This window comes from Fulmarus glacialis, unplaced genomic scaffold (genome assembly GCF_000690835.1).
Source record: "Fulmarus glacialis isolate BGI_N327 unplaced genomic scaffold, ASM69083v1 scaffold13575, whole genome shotgun sequence".
Taxonomy (NCBI): Eukaryota; Metazoa; Chordata; class Aves; order Procellariiformes; family Procellariidae; genus Fulmarus; species Fulmarus glacialis.
The window spans coordinates 28,023-50,364 of NW_009213864.1; the positions used below are offsets into that span (position 1 = coordinate 28,023).

The window sequence follows — 22,342 nt, forward strand, 5'->3', positions numbered from 1 at the left end:
GTTGTGGACTCACAGTTTAAACCTGAATGGACTAAACTATTTTTTTATTTGGCTATTTGCCTATTTTAGAGAGACATCAAAACTCTCAATCAATGCAATTTAGACTGGATTTAAAATTGAGAGGAATAACAACCACTTGATTTAGTAATCTTACGAATTATCAGTTTGCTATTCAACAATCTGAATTAATGCTAAAAGTATATAATAAATTTAAGTCAAAACCTATTTATAGTATTTCTCTCAATCCAAATCCCCAAAAATCACATAGAATGGAACACCCATGAATGGAATTTGACACCAATTAAACTGGGATAAGAAGAGCTCTCCCTTTTTGGTTCTCCCCTACAAGAGACAAAATGAATATGATGCCTATTTTGCATGCAGCTGATATCTACCAGTCAGGGACTGGTAATTTCTTGCCAGCTCCTTGATATGAATCCTATCTAGCATGCCATATAATTAATTTGTTGATTTGTTTAATTTTAGAGCCTAGTTCATGAGCAGGTTATTTTCTCTGGTTTTAGCAGCTTTTACTCTACCTAGCAAATACAATGCAACTGGTTAAAATTGCTAAGACCTAGCTAATTTTATTATTCCAAAGCCCCAAATGAGCTTTTATTTCTTTCTTACTACAAGTTTCACAACATGCATCCTCCTTTCCAATACGCTTCAGAAAACACAAGACAGACAAACAGAAGTCAGGGCTGGCCTCAGAAGCACTCAGAGACCCTGCCTGGGACCTTAGGAGCTCCTCTGCTGTGCCAAGCTGCTGATGTGCAGTGGCTAGAGCGCACCAAGTCTGCAGCCTCCAGTTACCACGGTCCCAAGTGGTGACACACAACAACTGTAAGCAGTAGGGCCTGTGGCACCTGTGTTTCATCAAATGGTCAAGAGCACTGAACACTCTGGCAGAAACTGCCTTTCCAGGTGGGAAAGATGGGACTTGATAAGTACAGGAACCAGGTCTGAGGGCTAAGGGAAGAGTTGTAGGCATGAGGCTCCATGTGTGTTTTTTCTTGGGGCACTTGCAACCAGCATCCCATTCTAGCAGTCTGGCTACTGTCGGCCAACCCTAACGGTGGGAAAATTTCAAGAGTTTTAGCATAACGAAAGCTGTCACTTGTCATATCCCTTTTCCAGTATTGCTACAATTTTAAAAATGCAGTAAACAATGGAACAATAGTAACTTTGTAACTTTCATTTTCAAAAGCTGAGAAAAGTAACCTCTGGTTTGGTAGATGTACCAGCAAGAAGTTATTTTTTCTTATAGCCTTTAAACTTATCTGGAAGTACATACTTCTATGTACTTCTGGAAGTACGTGGTTTTTATCAAAAGCAGACAAAAGTAGGATAAAAAAAGTCCAGAGCTATCTACTGGAGTTGGAAGTATGTGTTGAAGGGCAAAACCCATGCTGTTACTTCATAAACACTGATCTATTCACTTTCTCAAATACAGATCCACAAAGACTACCTAAGGTTTTAAATAGTCCCCCCAGCATACATCATTGCCCACCAGCAATAAATGCTATGGTTCTTCACTTACTCATGTTTTCATAAAAATAAATACCTGTTTCAATTAAAAAGATTTTCCCTTCTTTTTGAAATTATTAAGTTTGAGTTAGAGGAATGAGTGTTTGCTTAGTTCTAAAAGCAGACCTAAATTCTTGAATGAGTTTAGATTTATGTAGAAATAATTACAGAAATGGTGTGTTTTCCTGCGAGAATACTTCATTCTTAAGCCCCAAGCAGCAAGTTTACTGTTAGTCCTACAACTGCATCCTCCAACCCAGAGATTCGAACTCCTGCTTTCTGTCACAAAGATTTCTGCTACTGAGGATACATCCATCCTTGGTAATCACATACAAAATAATTACAAAATAACCTTAAACATATGACCTGCAAGTATTAAAACTCTTTTCATCTCGGTCACTTATCCAAGACAGAAGGTTAGAAAAATCTTATACATTCTGGAAGTGAAAATATTGCTATCTATGAAATTCAAGTTTTAACTTTCCATTTCAACATCAGTAAAGCCAGGGATTATTTTATTAAACTATTTATATGTCAAGCTTTCTGAAAGATTAGTGAGCACTTACATAGTACTTAATGGACCATATACATAACCAAACAGAAATCTGCCATTGATGGTACCTACGTAAGTTTCTTTATCAGTGTAAGTACATGAAATTTTATTCCAATTCATACTGTTTCTTACCATCCCTATCATACTCACTGATCAAAGTTTGGTTCATACTCACTGACCAAAGTTTGGTTTAGCCTTTAAATATTTCAGAGTCTGGTCAAGTGTCCTCGGTACATAACATAACTTAAGTAGTACCTCAATCCTCCATGAATTCTTTGTGTATATTGAAAGGTACCTAAATTAAATTTTGGACAGAAATCTGAATAATAAATAACCAGATGGTTTAAAAGATTAAAGAAAAAAAATCAAGCTATTTCCCATTTAATAATGCTATCTGCAAAGCCAAGAACGAAAGCTAAGCTTCTTGTTTAGAATGGTTTTATTTAAATGTAGTGGGAGCTAACTATACATTGTTTAAGAAAATTTTGCTCTGGTTTACAGGAGGACCAGAGAATTATACAGTAAAATTGAGTATTTAGAGACAAGTAAATTAAAACAAAAACTTGTGGGTTTCAGGAGGGGTTTTTGAGAATAAAACTTATCAGTGAAGAGTTCCTAAGAGCTGGTGAAGCTTCCCCCCTCAAAAGTGGCACACAAAACAAACTGACTATCATTGAAGATTTTATATTATAAATAGTTAAGCTTCATGGTTCCTCTGAAACTGAGCAAAAAAAGCTGGAATTTAAATCTTAGTATAATTTTGAGGTAATCTTTAAAATATTAGATTCTAACTGTACTTTGGAATAGTTTTATAGTGTTATCAAATATTATATTAGAAACAGCCTTGGTCAAGTTGTTTTCCTGTACTGGAGCTGTATTTCACAATCAAAATTTGTGCCAACCTGATATGGGGGGAAAAAAGCACTCAACAGGAGTGAAAGTACACTATAAAAAGAAAAATTACATAATATTAAAAAAAGATATAAAAGGGTTCTGTCCTCTACAAGTCAACCAGCACCTTTAGTCCAATCTAGAAACAAGAAGCATTCATACAAGCGTCTTGGTAAAAGTTACAATATTTTTGTTCAATAAATCTATTTTAGAGGTTCTATGTGACTGCTTCTATAGCCTTGTTCTTCAGTTCTCTGCAAGTGTTAACGATCATTTATGATCTATCCAATAGCTTTCTCTACAACACTTCCCTTCTACTCCTCTGAACACTGTTTTATTTCAAAACATCTCTATAAAACTTATGGGGAAATAGCATAAGATGTCACAATAATTTAGTCATCCGATTGTACAGTCCTTTGAAATATTCTATAACACTTAGAATTAGACTAAGATCTACACCATTAAAAACTAAGTAACAAGAACTAGCCATGAAAAGTCAGTTTACAGCTGCTCAAAAACAAACCAGCCCCCAACCTAAGGTAAGTTTTAAAATAATTATCTGATGCAGAGTCAGTAATCTAACCAATGTGTTATCAGAAAGCAGTGACACCACTTGCTATATTGCATACAAACCCATGGGCTTTTAAGGAGTTGAAGATTTTTGACAGAATTAAAAACATTTTTTATCACTAATCTTACTGTTCTATCATGGATGAATAATAAATATTAATATGATCCTTCTGTTTTCATAGCGGGTACTAGTTCTACTAGTCCATACTCTTTATCAAATACTCTTGAATATGAGGATGTGTAGTAGTCTAAATAGAGCATCCCATTGCAGGTTGTGGGCTTTTCTTTTTCCCTTTCCCTTTTAAACCTTCTGGTTTGCACCACTAGGAAGCCATTCAAAAATAATTCACCACTTAAGTAAGAAGTGCAATGAGTGCCAGCCAGATATGTTTCATGTAATACAACTCCCAGTTGCATCAAAATTTCTAGATTAACAGTGTACTAGAGAAAAAAAATTCTGCTAGGGAAACAAATTAACTTTAGTACATGTATAAGAAATGGCTGATTGACAGCTTCCCCATCATCAGAAGCTAAAGCTCTATCAGTTACTGAAGACAGCAATAAAAACAGCTGAATTGGCAGCTAGAAGCACTGGATAACAGGATCAGTTATATTAGTTCTCTGATAGTAAACTACAAAGCTGAAGTTTGAGAGGCAGAAAAGTCCAAGTATTTTGCTTTTAATAAACCTGGAAAATGGTCAATAAAATATACCCTAAAAATGCATATTTTAACAAACATACCTCAATTTAAAGGAACAAAAATTAGAAGTTTTACCCATTTTCTGTTATTTACTCCTTCCATTATTCCTCTGAAATGTGCAAGTATCATTGGCAATGTATGCAGCTGAGTACCAAAATAAAGAATTCTCTTTGGAATAGTACAGAATACTTTTCAAATGTCTTTTTTCATGGTTAAAGTATTTTAAACCTTAGGTTGAGAACAAGGAACTAAAATTTTAACTGGCTCAACTAACAGTTCTGATTAGAGCCTTCTTTTAATCACAGACAACATCAAAATTAATTTCGTGTTTCTCCCCAACACAACCTGCACTTTAAATATTGCTTCCTATCACCAATCATTTTCTTAGTCCATAACACAAAGGGAAATAACTGTAGTTTTAAATACATCGTTTGTAGGAAGAAACATGTACTTACCAAGTGAACATAAGGCACAAAGTATCCAAAAAGTGCAGCTGGGATCCCAAAAGCCCAGATTCGGTAACTGAGAACTTTGAAAACTGAGAAATTGCAAATCTTTTTTTCAGGAGGAAATCTGAACTTTCCCTTCTTTTCTTCCTCCTTGTCTTTGGCGTTGGAAACAAGGGGTTTGTACGTAAAGCCAGCCAGGAAGAGAATAAACATAAGGATGCACAAGACCCGCAAGGTGTTGTATAGGCGAACAGAATCGATCAAAGCTCTCAAGAGGAAGGGCAGTGACACGGTGAACAAGCTGCTGCCTGCAGTGACAATGCCATTCACTAGTCCAAGGCGTTTCTTGAAATAGTGCCCGAGAATGACCAAGGATGGCTGGTACGCAAATGAGCAGCCACAGGCAAATAAGACTCCATAGGTGAAATATAGAGGTTCAATGGTGCTATACCAAAAGACAAAAGAAAAAATCATTAGTGTTTTGTACAACGCTGTATGCTCACATTCACCTACCATACGCAAGATAGTTTTTCAATGAATTGACATATTTACAGAAGTGAGTTAAAAGTTTCTATGTACTTATAGTTGAAATACACTGTGCCAGCTTAATTCAGCAGTTATTCTATTTTCTTCCATGGAAAATTTCATAGAATTCACTGAACAGATAAAAAAGCAAAATTATATTTAAGTATAATTACACCAAATAGTCTGACTAAAAGAGAGTTTTAAAAATCATTGTCAGGGTGAATTAGCCAAATATAAGTTCAACCATTGCTGGGTTTTTGTTTTTTTCTTTTCCAAACAAAATTATATTGGTTTGATTTACACATTTCTTCACCATGCTAGCAATTCAAACATAACACTGAACACTCGTCATTAACCCAAAAAAATCAAGTATTTACATGGTTTATTATGAAAATACAATAGCAAAAGTAGTAAACATCATTAATAATGAAAAATAAAACATAAAAATACTGTCGTTTTAGTAATATAATACATTATTAGCAAATGATGGACTTTTTAGGTTTTTTTTTTCTAAACAAATAATCCCCTTTTTATTAAATATTCTAAGCTCAGTATTTTGATCCAGATATTGGATATGCTAAAAAAGAAATAGGAAAAACACGTTAATAAAGAATGAAATATTTCAGCTCATATTAAGGAGGATCTTCATCACATGGTTCTCCACTATTACTATCTACTATACAACTGAAATGAAGTAGATCCATTGTATTAGATCACAGGCAGACATGTGACATTAAAAGGTACTTGTGCAAGAAATCTTAACAGTACAAAGTAACAGGGTTAGTATAATTAAATTAGTATTATAGTATTAATAAGTCAAAGGAAACATTTTTTACATTTAGATGAAGGAGGCAATGTGTGAGACATGTTTTTGGACAAGATTTCTGAGGTGGTACATGATGATTTATCTAATTATTTTTAATACTATGTTTTCAATGAACCATGGGCTCTTTTCTATCAGCTAACACCTTCTTTTAAAGCAGTTATAGAAAACCATTTAACCTGTTAGCCAATATAATAACTTTTTTTTTAAAGGAGTATGAATGCTTTATGTAGTGCTTTTCATCGTAGGATGTTACCTACCAGCATCCCTCTATATCAAAATACATTCCACAAGCTTCCCACACAATTACAGAAATTCTTAGAAAATAGTATTTGATGAACAAAGGTCTGACACCAGGAACTCTGGTTTTGTGTATTAACGTGAAAAAGAGTATTTGTGTAACATAATATTGTTGCTTTCTACATTAAACCATCAATTTCTAAAACACTGTACACAAGGTAAGCCAGCAGAAACAACACAAGGGGGAAAGACTAACTACCTTTATCAATGGAAAATAACCAGGAAAAATAAAAACAGAAGTTATAAAATGAGAGGAGGAACATAATACAATAAGGACAGAGAACTTCTGCTTCCATCTGTAGATTCATTCGAAGAGTTTGCAGCATAACATACATAGTAAAATATTTTCCTGCATTACAAATACTCTTACATCTCAGCTTCCTAAGAGATAAATTTACATTAAGAAATCAGTATGTAGCAAAAGCAGTAAATCATATTTACATTTATCTACTGTACAATATTTTACTTTTAGAACATTGACTTGTATATCTGAACTATACTCCCTCAATTAACTGATAACATCATAGGCATAAATCATTTTAGTGTAAGTAACATAATGAAACACCAAGAATGCACATTACCATGGCATGTACTCCAACAAGAATTCACCTCTCCTCTCAAGTGCTCTTCAAATTCTAAAACAAAATTCAAATAAGCTAAAATATTCTTAAAACCTTTACAAAATAACTTCCTTTTGCATGCCTCTTCTGTGCCCTTGTTCCATTGGGTATCAGGGAACACAAGCATGATAGCATTTTGTTCAAAGGAAGAAAACGTCTTTCCTTTATCAAGAGGTTTAATTTATAATAATGGAGACTGTTAGTATTCATCACTTAACACACTACCAGGAAGCGAGGAGGAAGAAAGACTTTTCCAAGATGCATTCTTTTAGTTTTTACCTCACCTGCGGTAACAAGCCTCTTAAAACATATCAGGAAGTGGGTTTTTTGGTTTTTTGCTTTAATACAATGAATTAAGCAAAATATTTGTACTTGGATTAACCAAAAAAAATAAAAATCATAAACTTGCTCATTTAACAAGAAAACAAAGCTTTCTTTTTCCCATAAATATAAGTTATTCCAAGAATAAATATAAACACTAGTCTCAATACCTAAGACAGAACTATTTGTCTTATCCTCCTGTAAATTTGTAGATATGTTTTCACATTAGCGGACATATGCCCAAACTAGACATATTAGCTCAGGCATAGTGCCACACAGAGTAGATATTCATCCATCCAGATTACAGCCAGTTTACATCTATCTGGTTCAGCGTACAGGCATAGAAAATATATTTGCACAAGCCTGTCTGTATAGATACATTTTCATCTATGTAGGAAACTCTTCTGAATTTTGCTTTTGATTGTTCCTGTACTTATTCTGCTAATGACTGAGAAAAAAGCAGACTGAGAACTAGAGTTAACTGTGGCTTATTTTCCTGCTACTTCTTACCCTATCTTCACTAACCAATTTCTGTTGATGACTAGAATAAGTGAGTAAATTTCCTGTTTCCTAATCTTCTACTGGGCATGTCCAACAAATCAGCCGCTCTTGAACTTCTTAGGATTTATTCTGCAAAAGTTACAGAAATGTACAAAATGAAGTGTAATCTGGAGGAAAAAAACCACCACTCAACTACTGTTCAAGTTTTTTCAATAACACAAGAAAGAACTGAGATTTTTCTTAATAAAGCCAATAAGCCCTAAGTATATGTCATTATACCAAGGTTTTCACTATCTCTGTGTTTGGCAATTGGACCAGAAAGAAAACATCAGATTTTACTAGAACATTAACATCTTCCTGGAGGTCCTACTGCATATTTATCAACATTAAAACAGTGTTTTAAAAGCTAATTGAGGGGACAGGGCACGGGGGAAGACAGAAACAATGTTTATGTACCTGCTAAAACACAGCATACATCAATGTCCTGGTTCCGGCTGGGACAGAGTTAACTTTCTTCCCAGTAGCTTGGGGGGTGTTTTGGTGTGAAAGGAGCATTGATGGCCCATTGATGCTTTAGCTGTTGCTTGGTGGTGCTTGCACCAGGGGGGAGCACAGCCAGGGTGGTGGACCCAGCTGGCCAATGGGGTATTCTATACCATGTGACATCATGCTCAGTATAAAAACCAGGTGGGGGGGCTCGCCCCCCGTTCGTGACACACGGTCGATGGTTGGTGAGCAGTGTCATTGTGCATCGCCTGCTTTGTATATTCTGTTATTGTTGTTGTTCTCATTGTTATTATTACTGTTCTACTTTGTTTTATTTCAATTATTAAACTGTTTTTATCTCAACCCGGGAGATTTCCTACTTGTGCCCTCCCAATTCTCTCCCCGATCCCACCAGAGGGCGGGGGTGAGCAAGCGGCTGCGTGGGGTTTATTTGCTGGCTGGGGTTAAACCACGACAATCAAGCAAACATACAAGTTTATCCAGGACAATGCTGTTGATCTTACAGCATCAGTCTTACTATTGATACATCTATACATAGTGGTTCCTGCTAAATAGGAAGTGCTGTTAGGAGGCTATATTATATTTTTAAAATTACTTTTGAAGTTGAAAGTACCACTTGGAGTTTTCACAAGTTATAGTTAGAAAGACAAAAACAAAAACAAATAAAACAAGGTTTCTACTCTAACAGATAATATAAAGTAGCACTGCTTACTCCTTCATATTCTGTTGATAGGATCAGCATTACCTCTACACTGTAAGATTGATAAAATACTTTGAATGTAAAGAACTTTTTACCTTACAAAAGAACTTGAAAGGAGTCCAGCAAACCCTACTGCAGCTCCAATAACAGCTACTTTTCGACAACCAAACAGGTCTGTGAATATGCTGACTATTGGAGAACAGAAGAAGACCATCCCCATGGAAAGAGAGCTCACCCATGCTGCAAAATAGAAAAAGACAGCATTTTAGAAGACCAGGTGATTTAAGCTTTCAGCTAGTATTGGTTTTAGTTCAGCAACATAAAATCTTAGATAAAAGTTGGGTAACAATTGGGTAACTATTTTTAAAATATTTAAATACATTTTTAAATATATTTACTTAACATGGTAAAAAAAAGCCTGACCAATTTACATAATCAACTAATTTAGACTTTATCAGCTCAAGGAATGCAATTAGCTACAGAAGTTATTATTATTTTTACTTTTTTTTTTTTAAAAAAACACAATTATTCCTCCAGCAACTAACCTAGTATTCAAACTGATGAGTAGGCCATTAAAGGTACCTTTGAGGCTCCATATCCATTCTGACATCAGTTAGCACATTTCACTTGATTTAATTCTAGACTTTAATGACTTTAAACAGCTAGGTTTGCTGAAAAAAATTAACAAATCTTTAACTTAATTACATAAATCTAGATCATACTGAATATTAATAATACGTAAATGAACAATAGGCTTTTAAACTGTAACATACACATTAGGAATATGATTTTACTTTAAACTACTAAAAGAACTTGAGCTAGTACAACCATTTCATATATAATAGGAAAATGTCACTACATCTGACACTGCTCCAGCTTTAGAGACATTATTAAAACTGTACTTTGTTTACAAATGAGTCTTTAGACCATCAAGATTCAGTTCAGGAGAGTACACTAGAGTTTCAGCCACAAATGTGGTTTTTATTCCAAGTGTACCAAAAATATCTTCAAATAACTTAGGTAAAAGATAATTTGATTCATTTTAAATTAAAAGTCAACCTTCTGCTTCACTTCATACAGGTGTTCAGAACCACATCATTTATCTGCTATCATCTAATCGTTCTTTCAAACATGTGTTACTGATGTTACACCCAAGAGTCCTCCCAGGGCATAAAGGTAAATGAAGCTGTTGTAGCACAACAGTTACAACAAATATATTCAGGTGGGTAAATGTCCCCATCTATTTGGGAAGAAAAAAAAAAGGTCTAAACAGATAGTGGAAAAAGCTGCTGATGCAAGATGCATTGGAAAAAATATTTTAACTTCTTTGAAAGAACTCTTTCAACCTGGAATGGATTTAAATCTGTGTAACTGGAATTTTGTTTAGAATATCTTTCCTAAAGACACAGTTAGATAAACATTTGTGATTCAGTGATAAGGGCAAATAAAATTATCTGGAAAAAAATATAACCAAGAGACCTAATGAAGAATATTTGCAAGTATATATATATCAATACCAAGACTTAGAAGTAGTGTTGTCTTAGAAGTAGTGTTTTTAAAGTGCCAACGAGCCCTACACATTGATGAAGACCCCATTGTGCAAGACACTAAAGAAAACAGAGCAAAACAAACAAGCAAACAAAAAACTGTTTCTTCAAGGAGTTTACAATGTAAGTGAAGGACAAAAGAGAACAGATGGCTAGAGAAAAACAAATGAGAGTACAAGAAATAAAACCTTTATTTTAGGGCAAACAATGATCTCAATGAACCATGACCTAACTGTTTGGGGCAGCGGTAGTATTATTAGGGTTTTTTGAGCATGTCATAAATATAATGGAGTTCCAAGGCGCAATCTGAAGAAGAGTGAGGTACTTTTCCTGGGTATGACTAACCCAGACAAGATAGCCCTGCCAGCCTTGCACCTCTGCAGCAGAAACATGAGCTGTATGAAGGGAAAGCACAAAAGACTAGGAAGAACAAGGGCCCTATGACACTGACTAAAGGCAAAGGCCAAATTTATGAAAGGTCTGTCCTTTCTCTTCCTCTGCAGTCAAGGAAGGCTCAAATGCACCTCGGGTGTGGCAAAAGATGACTTGGAGCCATCTGGGCTGTAAAATGGGACAGTGGCCTTGTCTAGTGCCTCGGTTGCCTTTGTGTCTTCTCATACCTAGGCAGGAAGGCTGGCAGGAGGTTTAACTATTCCTTGGTACCTTCATACCACCGTGAATCTGATGACAGTGAGTCTTGTAATGCCCACTTCTCAAGATTTAGCTGCCCTTTCTCTTGGCCTTGCAGATACCCCAGGTGTCACAGGTACTCTGTGATTCTTAGTGTTGCCCTGAAAGTCATGCAGAGATGCTGAGGACTGTTCATAGTGGAGCTACTGTTTATTTGGAGGGATGACAAGAAGCCGTGGACATTCTACCTCTTAGTGTTTGCAGTTTCCTTTGGACAGTAGAACTGCAGGCTCTACGTAGCTCACTCTGGGAAAGATAAGTAAAAAGATGAGGAGTCTTGTAGAAGTTGGACGACTTCTAAGACCACCAGACTTGGCTGGTCTCCAAGCTGTATGAGAGCATTTACTCCCTCTGACTCCTGCTTACAAACTGTAGTTGGTATAATGCTGCAGTATCTTGATCCTATGAAGAAACTGACAGCTATAAAATATATTCAATAGATCCAAGTAATTTTCAATTTCACTTTGCTCAAGTAAGTTTTCAAGCATTCTTAACAATTTTTCACTCAGTATGAAAAAGGTACAATGAATTGTCTTCCACATTTTTTAAATAGAAATTACAACTGTCCCAAATAAGTAATACGAAAAATTACAAATGCAGTTTGCCAGAATAATGAGAGCTCTCTAGAGCAGTTATTACATATTAATTAAAACATTTCTCCTCCAGGCTATTGGCCACTTTCCTGGCCACAAGCTGGCTATATTCCAGAGCTGCTAATTCAGATACTAATACAGCACCTAATTGCTACATATAACTGCATTCATGTTCATACACAAAACATTTTGATTGCCATAGAAGAAAAGCTATTCCTACTTTAAGGACTTAAACCTTCCTTAAGGCGCTGGAAGTTAAGAATTAGCTCCTCAAAACATGTAATTGCAGAATAACCAATTCCCAAGCTTCCCTAGAAGATGGAACAGAAGTTACCCTCAAGATAAAAATATCAAACCAGAGAGCCTATTTGTAGCATCTATACTGAAAAGTCTGTTTCTGTGCCATTGAAACACATAATAGATTACAAAAAAAACTAAACTTTATTATAACTAAAATTATTCCAAAATGAAAAGTCACAGCTACATGTTCTTTTCTTACCAGTTCACTACAAATGTATGTACTTCAGCTATAATCTGAGTATATGTTCTCATATTTATTTATCTCTGTTCAAAAGTCTATAGCAATAAAACTATACCACATACTCCGTAAATATGCTGCTGTTTTACCATGAGTTTTTAAAAATCAACCTTATTTTAAAGTCTTTTGTCTTCAGCTATATAGTATCTAATATCTAAGCATTCACAAAATCATTCCCATAGTCACAGCTAGATTATGTAATAGATTTATCTACCAAACTATGAACCAAGCTGTTAAATGTTTTAGTTAATTCTTTAGACTCAAGCACTAGGATTTAAGAGACAACAGAAAAGAAAGCATTAATACCATATCACATTGGAATGCTTTATCGTGCATAAATTTAAATAAAGGCTACTCATCCATAGCATTCCTCTTTACAATCAAATTTTTTCTGTGCATTACAATAAGAATCTTATCAGTTTTATCCTCACAGGTATCTTTCAAGTGGTTGGCTTAACACAGTAATAACACCCTTCATTCTTTAATGAACATCAAGAATTTTTTAATATCTTCCCCCCGAGATTTTTCTGGTCGAGACAGGGAACAAAAAAGCTACTGTCTGGAAGAAAAGTGATATGAGGCAAGTGAAGAGAAGAATATTTAAACTGAGGATTCAAAATCAACTCAGAAATGTTTTGTTTCCCCACATTAAAAAAAATCAGATATGTGTGTTTGTGTAGCTCATGCAGCAAACCAAGATAGCAGTATAATTACAGTTCACTGGATAGCTTGCAGAATAATCTGTTTGGCACTACACATAAGACAGAAGCACAGACTGTGGAAAGTGAGAGCAAACTTTCTACATTCAATATAACAGATTCTCATGTGCAAAGACCTACAGCTACTCTACTCTGTTTTTAAGCACTTGCAAAATAGACTGGCCAACCATCCCCTAAACCGGTTCCTCTGCTCACTGTCAGACACCCTTCCTAAAAATCAGTTCTCCCACCATCTCGTTAACCAGTAGAGTAGTTCAGGCCATACTACACTGCTAATACTTTTAAGTACAAACTATAATGATGCTGGATAATGAGAAATTCTTGTGTTAACTCATAATGAACAGAAAGTACAGAATCAGAGATAAGCTGTTTCAGAGTCAATCTCTTGATTTATAAGATGGAAATAATACTTCTCTCATACTGAAAGTGTGTGAAATTCTTGTTGTTTTGTAGAAAGTACTCCTCAAAGCAGATTTCTAAGAAATAAATTTATTTTAAATCATTGTGTAAAATAAACAATATAGGACAAGTTATATGAATGGCAGATGTTTAAAAATGTTTCGTTGTCTCACACTGAAAAGGTTTGTGCAGAAGTAGCCTATTACAATAAAATCATAATGCAGAGTTAATATAACTGCTTAAATAATGGCACTTAACTTCTGAAAGCTCAGCTTGAATAATATTTAGGAGGGTTTTCCTTGTATTTTGTAAAAATACTTGGAGAAAAGGGAAGGACAATATTTACAATATGAAAATCTTCATGCTTCCATTAAGTTATTAGTTATGATTTACGCAAGAATAAGGAAGCCTCTATGTACTCTCCCAGCCTCAAACCATTAACAGCTGAGGGACTTCCTAAGCCAAGGTTTTTTCCCTACTAAACAAATCACTTTTTTTCAGTGTATTTATCAATATTCTAGCAATTTCTCCTCCATGAACTGCCATCCTCTCCTGGAACACATACATTTTCAGCATCTGCAACATCTTACAGCAAACTACTCCATAACTCAACTATGGGCTGTGAAGGACCTCCACTTCTATTATGGTCATTTACATACAGGGATATTCTCATCAGCAAAGCAGAAGATTGGCTTCCATAAGGAGATTTGTTATGACTGTAGCTCGGGAATTTGAGAGATCCTGTTTTGGAGGAAACAGAAGCAGTTGTTCAAAGTTATTTCTGGAGATAATTTGCTTGTCTCCTATTAGTAATTCCTTGCCTGCACAATCACATTTACATGGCATTTATTTTTAAGAACGAAAGAATTGCAATACTGTGTAGATCAAAGACTGATTTAGTCCAGTATCCTGTTTCTGACCACCATGAAATACTTAAACAAGGAACATTTGAAAAAGGGCTAGCATCCTCCAATACTTTTTCCCTGGCTATGTCCTCCCAACATCCAGCAATAAGCAGCTTAGAAACCTCCTAAGCAGAAAGTTGCATCTAACCATTCTTCAAGAACATTTAATTCCATCAGTATTATTTTGGCTTCACTGCATTTTATTGTAATCAGTTACAGAACATGCTCAGGCACCAGCACCACATAAAAATTAAACTCCCCTTTGTTTTGAACCTGCTCATACTTTAATTCCTCTGCTGTAAGAAATATGAACTGATCATCCCTGCTAAACTTCCTCTTGCAACCTATGATTTTATATACTTTATCAGATCTGTTCATACTAGTTCCTTCTCAAAAATGAAGCACCTTTTTGACTTAGTCTGTCTTTGTATAGAAGATATACTTTTCCCTCTTCCCCTTTATATTGAGTCTAATTACATTATACTGTTTCTGAGACAGGGTAGTCAGAACTGCATACAGAATTTAATATGTAAGTTTCTGTGTTAACATAACTTTTTTTTTTCATTCTCTCTCTCCTAATTATCTTTTTTTTTTTTTAAAGTATTGCAACTGCTTCAGTGTAAAGATGTTTTGAAAACTATCCATGACCTTATCCTTTTTTTTTTCCAGCATGTATTTGGATTATATTTCTCCCCATGAGACACATATGTACACTGAATTTAATCTGCCATATTAATCACTCACCAATAATACAAGAACTCAGCAAGTCTAACCGTCAGCCACCAACATGCTCACATATGAGGACAGGCTACAAAGTTTGAATTTGTTCATCCTGCAGATAAGACCAACAGCTCAAAAGGAATCTAATTAGTGCCTCCAGATATCTAACAGACAATTAGTACAGAATATAGAGCTAGTCTCTTTTCAGTGGTGTACAGTGACAGGACAAGAAACAACTGAAACTGCAATAAAGGATATTCCAATTAAATGTTATGAAACACTTTTTCACCATGAAGGTAGTCAAACACCAGAATGTGTGGTCCAGAAAAGCTGTGGAATTTCCATCCTTGGATATATTGAAAACCTGAATGGACAAGGCTGTGAACAACCTGATCTAACTCAGAAGTTCAATGTATTTTTTAACTTGGCCCTGCTTTGAATAAGGGGTGTCAGACCAGATAACCAGAGTATCTTCCAACTCAAGTTATTCTAAGATACTAATTTATGGAAGAATACCCCTGCTTCTTGAAAAACTGGATTCTGAAGATCATGTTAAACATTAGCAGTTCTTCAGAAAAAAAAATTTAGGTTGGCAATATGAGGCCGACCACCAATCCCTTTTTTGTGAAATAAGCCATAAGATTAAAACTTTTTTTTCCTTACGAAATGGGAAGGAGTTGAGGGTATGCTTGAATTCTCAGCCAAAGAGATCCTTACAAGTAGATCTCATGAAACCTATTGTTAGCATTATAGATGTAAGCTTCATTGCTTAGAACTACTGTATCTCCCTCCTACTGATGCACTTTCTCCATCAATATTGTTTTATTCTTGTTGCCTGTGCCCAGAAGCACAGGGTTACCCTTTGCCTAAGGCAGTCCAGATAAATCCTCTTTTATCCATTATCTATTTTTCTTTCTCCAGGGAAAAGCTAGTAATTTCCAAAACAGGGAATTGTTCAACAGATGTTAGGTAACCACAGCAATAGAACCATTAGACCCAGCAAGTATCAGAATATCCTCCCATGTCCACAGAGAGCCTCTGTAGGTCAGCCTCCTGGAAACTGCTAACCCTATTTTTATCCAACCTATCACTACACAAAGATGACATCAAATGCCTTGTACTACATGCCTTGCTTACACACACCTGTGAAAATTTTTTCAGAGACTGCTCATTAGCTTCTCATGAATTCTAAGGAATTCCATTAGTTGTGGGTGCAAAAGGGAGAGCAACACATAGCTGTTCCCATTACTGAGCAATCCACAGATCACAGAACAGTATGTCCGTAGAAGAGGAAAGTGGATGTTAAAATGAATGTATTGACACATTTAGAACTCCTACCGTCAAAAAGTGCACTGCTTGTTCTATTCAAAAGAGATCTGCTGATCCCATTAGAGAAAGTATATGTTTAAGGACTAAAAATAAATTTATGACATAATGCTACCACAGGAAGTATCCTATACTCTGAACTCAGGTTACATGACTACAGCTTTCAGTTTGCTTACTTTCAAGTGTATAGTTTGCAGATGTCTGAGCTAGGCTCTCCCTTAAAGCAATACTATCCAAAAAAACCAAACAAAAATTAATCCCAATTTAAATGAAAATTCTAAAATATTTTGGGCAAAGAGAAGTTAGTGCAAGGAAATACCGTCTCTTTTGGACACCAAAGCTATCTTGAACAGGCTTTAAGAATCTGAATTATCTATAAAGGATCCAATCAGATTTCCACAACACACTCAAAGAGATCATGGCCAATACACAAAGATTTATGAACCAGAGACTAGTGGAAGTATCCAACAGGAATACAAGACATTGTTTTTTCCCCACTCTTTCTTTTTTTCTTGTCCCTGAGGAACAAGTCTTTTATTGAATAACCTTATTACTGAAAGATATTGGTAGTTATAATGAATCAGAAACCAAGAACTATATATGACCCACTGGATCCCAGTAAAGAAATCTTTGAACAGACACCCTGTTTCCATATCACAAGCATGAAAGTGTAACCTCTGTTTTCACAGACTAAGTCATTATCAGACAGTCTGAATTAGTTTATTCTGAATGAAAAGATTGAACTTACAGATTTTACAAGTAGCTGTAAGCTTTCCTGTGCTTATGCATAGCGTCTCTTCAGTATACATGCCTTGTGACAGTCCAAAATGCTACTTCAGGTTTGTATGTGCCATTTTGATTTTGATGCAACAAGGTGGAAAGAAGCATAAACTTGACAATATGTTGTAAAATTGGCAAAATAAGCTCATTATAGGAGTAAGAAACAAAACCAAACATTACGTCAAGTCAGAACATACATTGATTTCTTCCAAGGCTTTATACACTGTAAGTGTTCTCTGACACACGGTTTGTGACAGAGATGAAAGACAAGTGCCAGAAGAGATTCACACATACCCTCAATACAGTGACCCACCCCAAGCCTGCCATTTACAAAAACAGGACTAGACTAGTTCCACCCTCTGCCTTCATAAGCAATGACAACACAAGATCAAAATTTCTACTGAGATCAAGTCCTTGAGCATAAGCAGCAGGAAAACAGAAATGTCAGAAAAATGGGTATTCATGCACTGACAAAACATCCCGTATCACTGCAACTAGCTGATTACTTAACTATCATCTAATTTACACTCACTATAATAACACAAGCTTAGCCAGAGTTTGTGGGGCTTTTTTGCTTGTTGGTTCCCCTTTAACAAATCAACAAAACAGATAGTGATGGTGAATCCAAAGCAAGTATCATAGGAAGCTGATCATGACATTTTCTTCAAAATATAAGGCACAAAATAGGAACCTGAAACAATTAAAGAAAAAGATGTTCTTATAGGCAAACAACTCTTACTACTAGAGAGACTGCAGATCTTCTATCTAGTTTAAAAAGTTAGAGGAAAATAAACAGTAAAAGCTAAAACAGAAGCTCAAAAATAAAAAGTGCACTGTTAGGCAAAATATTGCTGGTAGAGATTATAAGTATTAAGCCTTCAGGAACCTTTAAAGGAAGGCTGAAGTCAATCATTAACAGAAAAACACATGCATTTGGATTTCATGGCAAACTGAGCTTGACCTTTGACACTTAATAAAGCCTGAAAATGCTGTGGTAGGAAGAATAAACAAGGAACAAATCGATAAGAAATAGCTGTAACCACTTGTTTTTCCTTTTAGAAGTCATACAAGAATGTTTTCTGCTGACTGTCTGAGACAGTTTTCAAAGCACAATGTAATCACATTTTTGACTAATGGCCTAAAAAAAAATTGAATTCCAGAACTGATTTCCAGGCACATTTTTATCTTTTCTTCCCTCCCCCCAAATCAGCACTGGTTTCTTTATTCATTTTTTTAAATACCAAACAGTTGAACACCAAGGATCATGTTCTGTTTTGATTTAGGATCAGTAACGTTCTGGGTAAGAAAGTATTAGCTATTAACTTCAAAGATGACAGCCTGATTTGCCAGAAAGGTTTAATCCTAACTGTTCTCACAACCATAAGTTACACACACATTCCGAACGTATCTGCAACCAAATACGTCATGCAATGGTCTCGTGTTTTAGAGCTATAGCATAGATTAGACCTCAAGACCCAAATTCCTAGATTCTTAATGGAGCTACTAGTCATCTTCTTTTCCCACACCTCACCTGCATTGGGGCAAGACCTACAAATCAAGGTCACCTTTTAAATGGCACAGGCATACATTTCACTTCTACAGTATCAGAAGTCCTTGTGACACCACAATGAAGACAAAGACAGACAAGATAAAGAAATCTGACTTCACAAGTAAGTTTGGTACACTATTTGGAGTTCAGGAGCGTAGTTTGCCACCAGGCAGCTCACAAAATAACCCTAACTTTTCACATGCAAAGATCCTTCTGAATCCATCAGAATAGGCTAAGAGACCCCATCACATCTCAGTAACTTTGTAAGCATCCTCAGGACAGATTATAACAGCAGGTATTCTCTGATTACATCAACATATATTCCCTTTATGTTCTGCAGGTCCCTACAGAATAATCAAACTTAATTTAGGTCTTAAATCCATATCTTCAAGGCTGAAACTGTTACCTAAAAGATCTCCTAATGTTATAAACCACCATTTGCCGCTATCCGCTATCCACCCCAAAATAGTCATTAAAAACATCACATTTAGGGCTTTATAGACAAACAAGTCCTCCCCATTTTCAGCAAGGGACAGACTATTTACCATAAAGAAAAAAGTACACTAACCAAACCCAAAATACTATTACACAGAGCAAATAAAACAGAACAAGTGATTTTAGGACAAATCATTTAGATGCTGTAACAGGTAAATATTTTTCAAGGTAAGATCTGATTGTTGAACTAGCATCTGCTTCAGAGGGGAAGAATCTGCATTTATATAGAAACAAAAGTGTCTATTTTGAAACAGGACATTTCAATCCAAAAAACAGACAAGCATTCAGAGGCATGTGCCTGCAGCTGGTATTACAAGTACAAACATTGAACTACACAGCAAAATTCTGTCTTTGCAATTGTAACATTATTTTGTGCTGCAAGTTATGTGGAAAGCTACATTTGACTTTAAAAGAAGCAATCTTAAGGTAAAGTGAGGTGACAAATACGAAGTTCTTTATGAAAGATAGGCATACTGAATGCTTACTTTTTTCAATATTTACGTATAAATTTATGAGTCTCATCACTGCCAAATGGAAATACAAGTCCAAAACTGGACTATTTTAAGTGATACTAAGAATTAAATGTTGTTTTCACAGGCTGAGGAAAAAAGGGGATTTGCATGCATCACATTCACCCATACCTCCCATTCTCTTCCTTTCAAATACTGAAAACTTAGTAAAATAACAGGGGTACATAAGTTTTTGCACAGCAAGCAAATGGATTAAAGCATTGTCACTTTGAGGATTAATAGGAAGAGGGAATCATTTGCATGGAAAGCTTAATAAGGGCAAATATAAGAAAAAGCATATATGACAGGGTAATTCTCTATATCAGCATGTGCCCTTTATATCAGCTACACACACACACGTGACTCAGCTTGTGCACATTGCAACCCTTGTAACCAAGTGAACCAGCCACTGTAACTCTTGACTTTGTTCTTCTACCTCATCTGCATCCAAAATTTTGACGTCTGCCAATATCACTTACTGGGACAATAGACTATTTGTCATTAATTTAGCGCCCAACTACTCAAGCAGTTATCTTACCTATCTGATTTCCACCAATTCAAATGCCCAGGTTGCCATACATCTAGAAAACCTGAACAAATTGCTACTTTGCACACACAAAGTAATTTTATCTTAGATATACAGCTGATAAACCCTCATGAATGTGACTTGCTGCATATGTAATATTTCACATATGCAACTGAGATAAGTCAATCTGACAGATACAGGACATATGAACTACAGCTTATTGAACTACTTAGCAGGTTTGCAGTTCACATCTGTCCCATCTAGTCTAATATTCTGTTTGCCAAAAATCAAAAGCAAGAAGTTATACATATTTTTATTTATTCATAATACCAACAGGATTTTGACTAAAGTCTCTAGACACTGCAAATACTTACCACTGGTAACAGTTATAATTTAGATGATATTTACAATTAGTAAAGTACAAAAAATTTTTTTAAACAAAAAGCTTCCTGTTGAGCTGTTGAATCACAGGCCCCCTCTCCCAACCATTAAAATATTTTTTTCTTAGAAAACACTACTGAGTCAAACATGAAAGCAAACACTTCCTCAAAACTATTTTAAAGGAGCACTGTATTTATTTTAAGTTCATATTCTACAGCTGAGAATTTAAATTTTACTGAGTTTATTAAAAAAACCATTTAAACTCAGTTTTTCATAGCCATTTTCATACAACTTCCGTATTTCACGCTCAGCACCAGGTATTTCCACAGCAAAATACAGCAATTTCATTTTAAAATACAAATAAATAGGCAAGTAATTGACCTACTTGAGCATTGGTTTATAATTTTAAAACTACAATTTTTTTTGAGATAAAATTCTATTTACTTGAGATAGGGCACAAATTTTATTCTGCAACATCTGTCACATATATAGGTACTTTTTAGCATTACAGGTGGTCTCCTTTATCAAACTGTATTACTCCGCAAAAATTATTTTGTTATGCTTAAGACATCCAGTCAGTTCTCAAAATACTGAGTATACTTCTAAAGAAAATATTTCTGAAGTTTTTTTAAGTTTTATATAGATAAAATCTAGTCCAAAAATAAGGGAGTAGTAGAGCATGTATTTCATATAAAGACAATAGAAAGCTTATATAAACAATGATACCTGGAATAAATTTGTTTTACTCAAGAAACACACCTTTCTATTCCTATAATATTCCTACTACATTACTTATTCTTTTACTTTGGATCCTTTACCAAAACTACAATACCTACTCCCAAAAAAAAACCCAAACATTGGAGTTCGGTTAGCAGATACAACTTTCTGAAGAGTCTTTTAAAGAAAAAAATAGTTTTGCTTGATAAAGATCCCACTATCTTAAAAACAAAACCAATGGTTTTACTGAATACTCTGAAAAATATCAGAAGTCCAAAGCTCTTATTTATAAAATAAGTACGTAAAACAGCTCAAAACTCTGAGCCAATCGTGCTGCTGGTTCATTTCCTCCCCTGTTTTTCACCAATGCCTTTAGCTCTTTGAGCTTATGGGTGGTTGTATTAAAAAGACTCTTTGTACCCACTATGAGCAAACAGACACAGGCACACACTGTCTAGTATAATTTTTTTCTCTGAAGTCCTGGATTAAAACATTGTTTATTACTTCCTTAAGGTATGAAAGTCTTTTCTTCTTTTAAGAGAAACTGTAAAATTTAGTCAAGAAAACTGCTGGAATCAGACTTCTTCAAATATCTCATGAGGGCTGGAAGACCTTAGGGAGTTTCAAGGCCTTACTCCTTAAGCATTCACTAGAGAATCTTTACCTCTACATTTGTTAAAAAGAAGCCTAAATCCACCACTCTGCCTAGCAATTGCAATAGTCTTGCTTAAGCTGCGCAAATCTGTAACGCTCTTTCCTGCAGCGACTCAGCCATTTTTATTGTGTCAATGGCAAGAACCGGTGTATAATCAGTACAGAGATTTTTTTTTCTCCCAGTTATATTGCATTATAGCACATTATAGAATAGTATAACAGTTGTTATCAAAAAAGAAAAGCACTCAAGTCTTTCTGCTGAAGGATCAATCTCCATCCATTAACATTGCACTCTAATTTCTT

At 35.2% G+C, this 22,342-nt stretch overlaps 1 protein-coding gene across 1 annotated transcript in view; it reads right to left on the reverse strand.

Moving 5' to 3' along the window:
• Nucleotides 1–9,231, reverse strand: part of SLC16A10 (solute carrier family 16 (aromatic amino acid transporter), member 10) — a gene marked incomplete at its 5' end in the record, with an annotated part of 30,584 nt that extends 21,353 nt beyond the window's left edge. Inside the window, 2 exons of the mRNA XM_009578358.1 lie at nucleotides 4,701–5,139; nucleotides 9,087–9,231. Coding sequence (XP_009576653.1) covers nucleotides 4,701–5,139; nucleotides 9,087–9,231 — 584 coding nt within the window. The remainder of the gene's footprint in view (nucleotides 1–4,700; nucleotides 5,140–9,086) is intronic.
• Nucleotides 9,232–22,342: the final 13,111 nt, after the last annotated feature.